Below are 3,292 nucleotides of genomic sequence, written 5' to 3'. Positions count from 1 at the left end.
AGAAGCCACTAGTGAAACCTATGGCCCCCGGGTCTATCTATCATATTAATCTCCTACTACTTTGTTATTTACTTTGCTATTTACTTTGCCTTTATTTTACTTTGCATCTTTATCATAAAAATACCAAAAATATTATCTTATCATATCTATCAGATCTTACTCTCGTAAGTGGCCCTATAGGGATTTACAACCCCTATTTGCGTTGGTTGCGAGGATTTATTTGTTTTGTGCAGGTACAAGGGACTCGTGCGTAGCCTCCTACTGGATTGATACCTTGGTTCTCAAAAACTGAGGGAAATACTTACGCTACTTTGCTGCATCATCCCTTCCTCTTCGGGAAAAACCAACGCAGTGCTAAAAGAGGTAGCATCTACATATTTGTTGATTGTTTTCTTAGAGAGCTCGGTTTGTTAGTAACCACCTAGTGCATGCAGCCACAATGAACCCTTCTCTTTTTTTCACAAGTCACAAATATGTAGCCACCAGGCTAGTGCATGCAGCTACAAAAATATAAAACATATTGTTCAATTTATTTGTCGTAGCAAAACGGGTGCAGATGCAAGTGGATCGAAAAGGCTGAAACTGATCTAAAAAAACAATGCTCTAAATCGAGGAGACAAGCGTGCGAGAAGAGAGGAACCAGCGGGAGCGACCGTTGTTGCATCTGTGGCGGATGGCGTGCACGAAAGCGGCTCGATCAGTGCATCGTGGCGGCATGCATCGATGCATGCAGGCTCGGTCGGCGCATCGTGGCGGCGTGCACCGATGCATGCAGGCAGACTTGCTGGGTGCATGCATAGCAAGCTTCTGTTGTGGCTGCGCTCATCGACGCATGCAGGCAGACTTGCTAGGTGCATGCATAGCAGGCTTCTCTCGTGGCGACGCGCGGATGCGTTTAATGCAAGGGACGCCCAATGGTCGAACAGCGACACCTCCCAACGCGGCCCCACTTGTCAGGTCCAACGGACGACACAGTCCAATGCGGCCCCACTCGTCAGAGTTAATGGTCAAGCCATTGACCCGACGATAACGTCCGTTGTGACCTGTTCTGAGGGTTTCGGCTAAGGAAGTGGGAAAATATGAGCAAAAGTTAAGAGCGCGGGATGAATGAGTAGAGCTAAGAAACCAGGGGCACACATGTAAAAAAACCCTTTTATCTATTATTACTTCAACTATGCATGTTTCATACAACCATGTCAGTAAAATATATTGCAATTTATTTCTGCAGCAACGCGCGAGGTATTCTGTAGTAGTATGTATGATGCATACCCAACTAAACCAAAACAACTATTACCTCTCATCCATAACAAATGTCGTAGTTTTAAACTAACCTCAATTCAAAACTACAACACTTGATTTGGATTGGAGGGAGAGTACAAAACATTTCTCACCACGCTGCGTGGTGAGCAATCATCAATCATTAAAAGGACTTCCGGCAAAAAAAAATCAATCATTAAAAAGAACATTTCTAAAAAAACTAATAATAAAACAACTAAAACATCGGGCGCGGCACAGCGGGCAGTACAAATATGCGCCCGGCCGGCATATAGACGCAGAAGGCGCGAGATCTGCACAAATATAAATCTTGAGCTGGTTGATTCGAGGTATGGCGGGGGTGGTGCAGAGCGTGCAGGTGCTGGCGTCCTCGCTGGGTGCGCTCCCGCCGGAGTTCGTGCGGCCCGAGCACGAGCGGCCGCCCACCACCACTTTCCGCGGGGCCTCACCGCTGCAGATCCCAGTGGTCGACATGTCCTTGCCGGACGCCGGCAGCCGCATGGTGGAGGCGGCGAGGGAATGGGGGATCTTCCAGGCGGTGAACCACGGCGTGCCGGCGGATGCCGTGGCGGAGCTGCAGCGCGTGGGGCGGGAGTTCTTCGCGCTCCCTCAGGAGGAGAAGCAGCGGTACGCCATGGACCCGGCCTCGGGGAAGACCGAGGGCTACGGCTCCAGCGTCCAGAGGAGCCCCGGCGACAGGAAGATATGGTCCGACAACTTGTTCCACACCATCTCGCCGCCGGCCGCGGTGAACCACGGCTTCTGGCCGGAGAAACCTAGGGGGTACCGGGAGGCCAACGAGGCGTACTGTGGCCACATGAGGCGGCTGACGCGGGAGGTACTGGAGCGCCTCTCGGCGGGGCTGGGCCTGGAGGAGGGCGCCATGGCGGAGGCGTTCGGCGGCGGCGACGACGGCCTGGTGCTCATGCAGAAGGTCAACTTCTACCCGCCGTGCCCGCAGCCGGAGCTCGTGCTCGGCTTCGCGCCGCACACCGACCTGTGCGCGCTTACGGTCCTCGTAGCCGACGACGTGCCGGGCCTCCAGGTGTCCAAGGACGGGCGCTGGTACGACGTCGAGCACGTGCCAGGCGCCCTCATCGTCAACGTCGGCGACCAGATCGAGGCAAGCTAACACTCCATTTGTTCTTCCCTTTGATCGTACCGTCTCGTCAAGTGAACGTCCGAGAATATGTTTGTGGCAGATCTTGAGCAATGGGAGGTACAGGGCGGTGCTGCACCGGGTGACGGTGAGCAAGGAGAAGACGCGGATGTCGTGGCCTGTGTTCGTGCATCCGCGGCTAGAGTACGTCGTCGCGCCGCACCCGCGCCTCGTCGCCGGCGAGATCCCTGCCAAGTACGACTACAAGGCCAAGACGTTCGAGGACTACATGTACTGCAAGATCAACAAGCTACCACAGTAATCGATCGTCGTCCATGCATTGCTTGCACGCATGAGCACATGTTCGTAGTGATATCAACATTCACCTCTGCATGCAAGCTTCGGTATTCAACAAACAATAATCTCGCTCATACGTGAGAGATCGTAATGATATTCAACAAACAATAGTACTATGTAAGTTTAGATTTTGGGTCTTTTCTTTTCTTTATTTATTATATCTTCACCGTGTGGTCGGTGTGAGTCAGTTTCATTATCCTTATCAGTCATCACCTCGCACCAACCAGCCAGAAATTGAAACGCCGCAGCTCCCCTGATGTGGCAGCCGCCTTCCCGTCACTCAAATCCATTCACTACTCCCACACACCCAGCGACATTGATTTGATATCCTAACCATTATTAATGGTGGTGAAAGTGATGAATGGAGGGGGCCATTGTCTGTTTTTTCTAGAACAGGCAGATTTGTCTCTCTCTGGTGAGCATTGGATCGTCTTCACGTGCTGCGGTTTTCCTCTCGGAAGTGTCTATTTCACATTCAACTGAAAACGAACTGACCTTCATCAACAACAAAATCAGCCAATAAAAACATGAAAATTGTATGTATGAAACCGAGCTGACATT

General features: G+C 51.4%; 1 protein-coding gene across 1 annotated transcript; it reads left to right on the top strand.

Annotated features, from left to right (window-relative positions):
• Positions 1-1,531: 1,531 nt before the first annotated feature.
• LOC125511422 (flavonol synthase/flavanone 3-hydroxylase) lies at positions 1,532-2,940 on the top strand. The gene is made up of 2 exons (XM_048676788.2): positions 1,532-2,398; positions 2,478-2,940. Exons 1-2 carry the CDS (start codon positions 1,607-1,609, stop codon positions 2,694-2,696), a joined length of 1,011 nt encoding a protein of 336 aa, XP_048532745.1. The 5' UTR covers positions 1,532-1,606; the 3' UTR covers positions 2,697-2,940.
• Positions 2,941-3,292: the final 352 nt, after the last annotated feature.

Source organism: Triticum urartu, chromosome 5A, assembly GCF_056163025.1.
Source record: "Triticum urartu cultivar PI428250 chromosome 5A, HENAU_Tu73, whole genome shotgun sequence".
NCBI classification, from domain to species: domain Eukaryota; kingdom Viridiplantae; phylum Streptophyta; class Magnoliopsida; order Poales; family Poaceae; genus Triticum; species Triticum urartu.
This window is presented reverse-complemented; position numbering and strand designations above follow the sequence as displayed.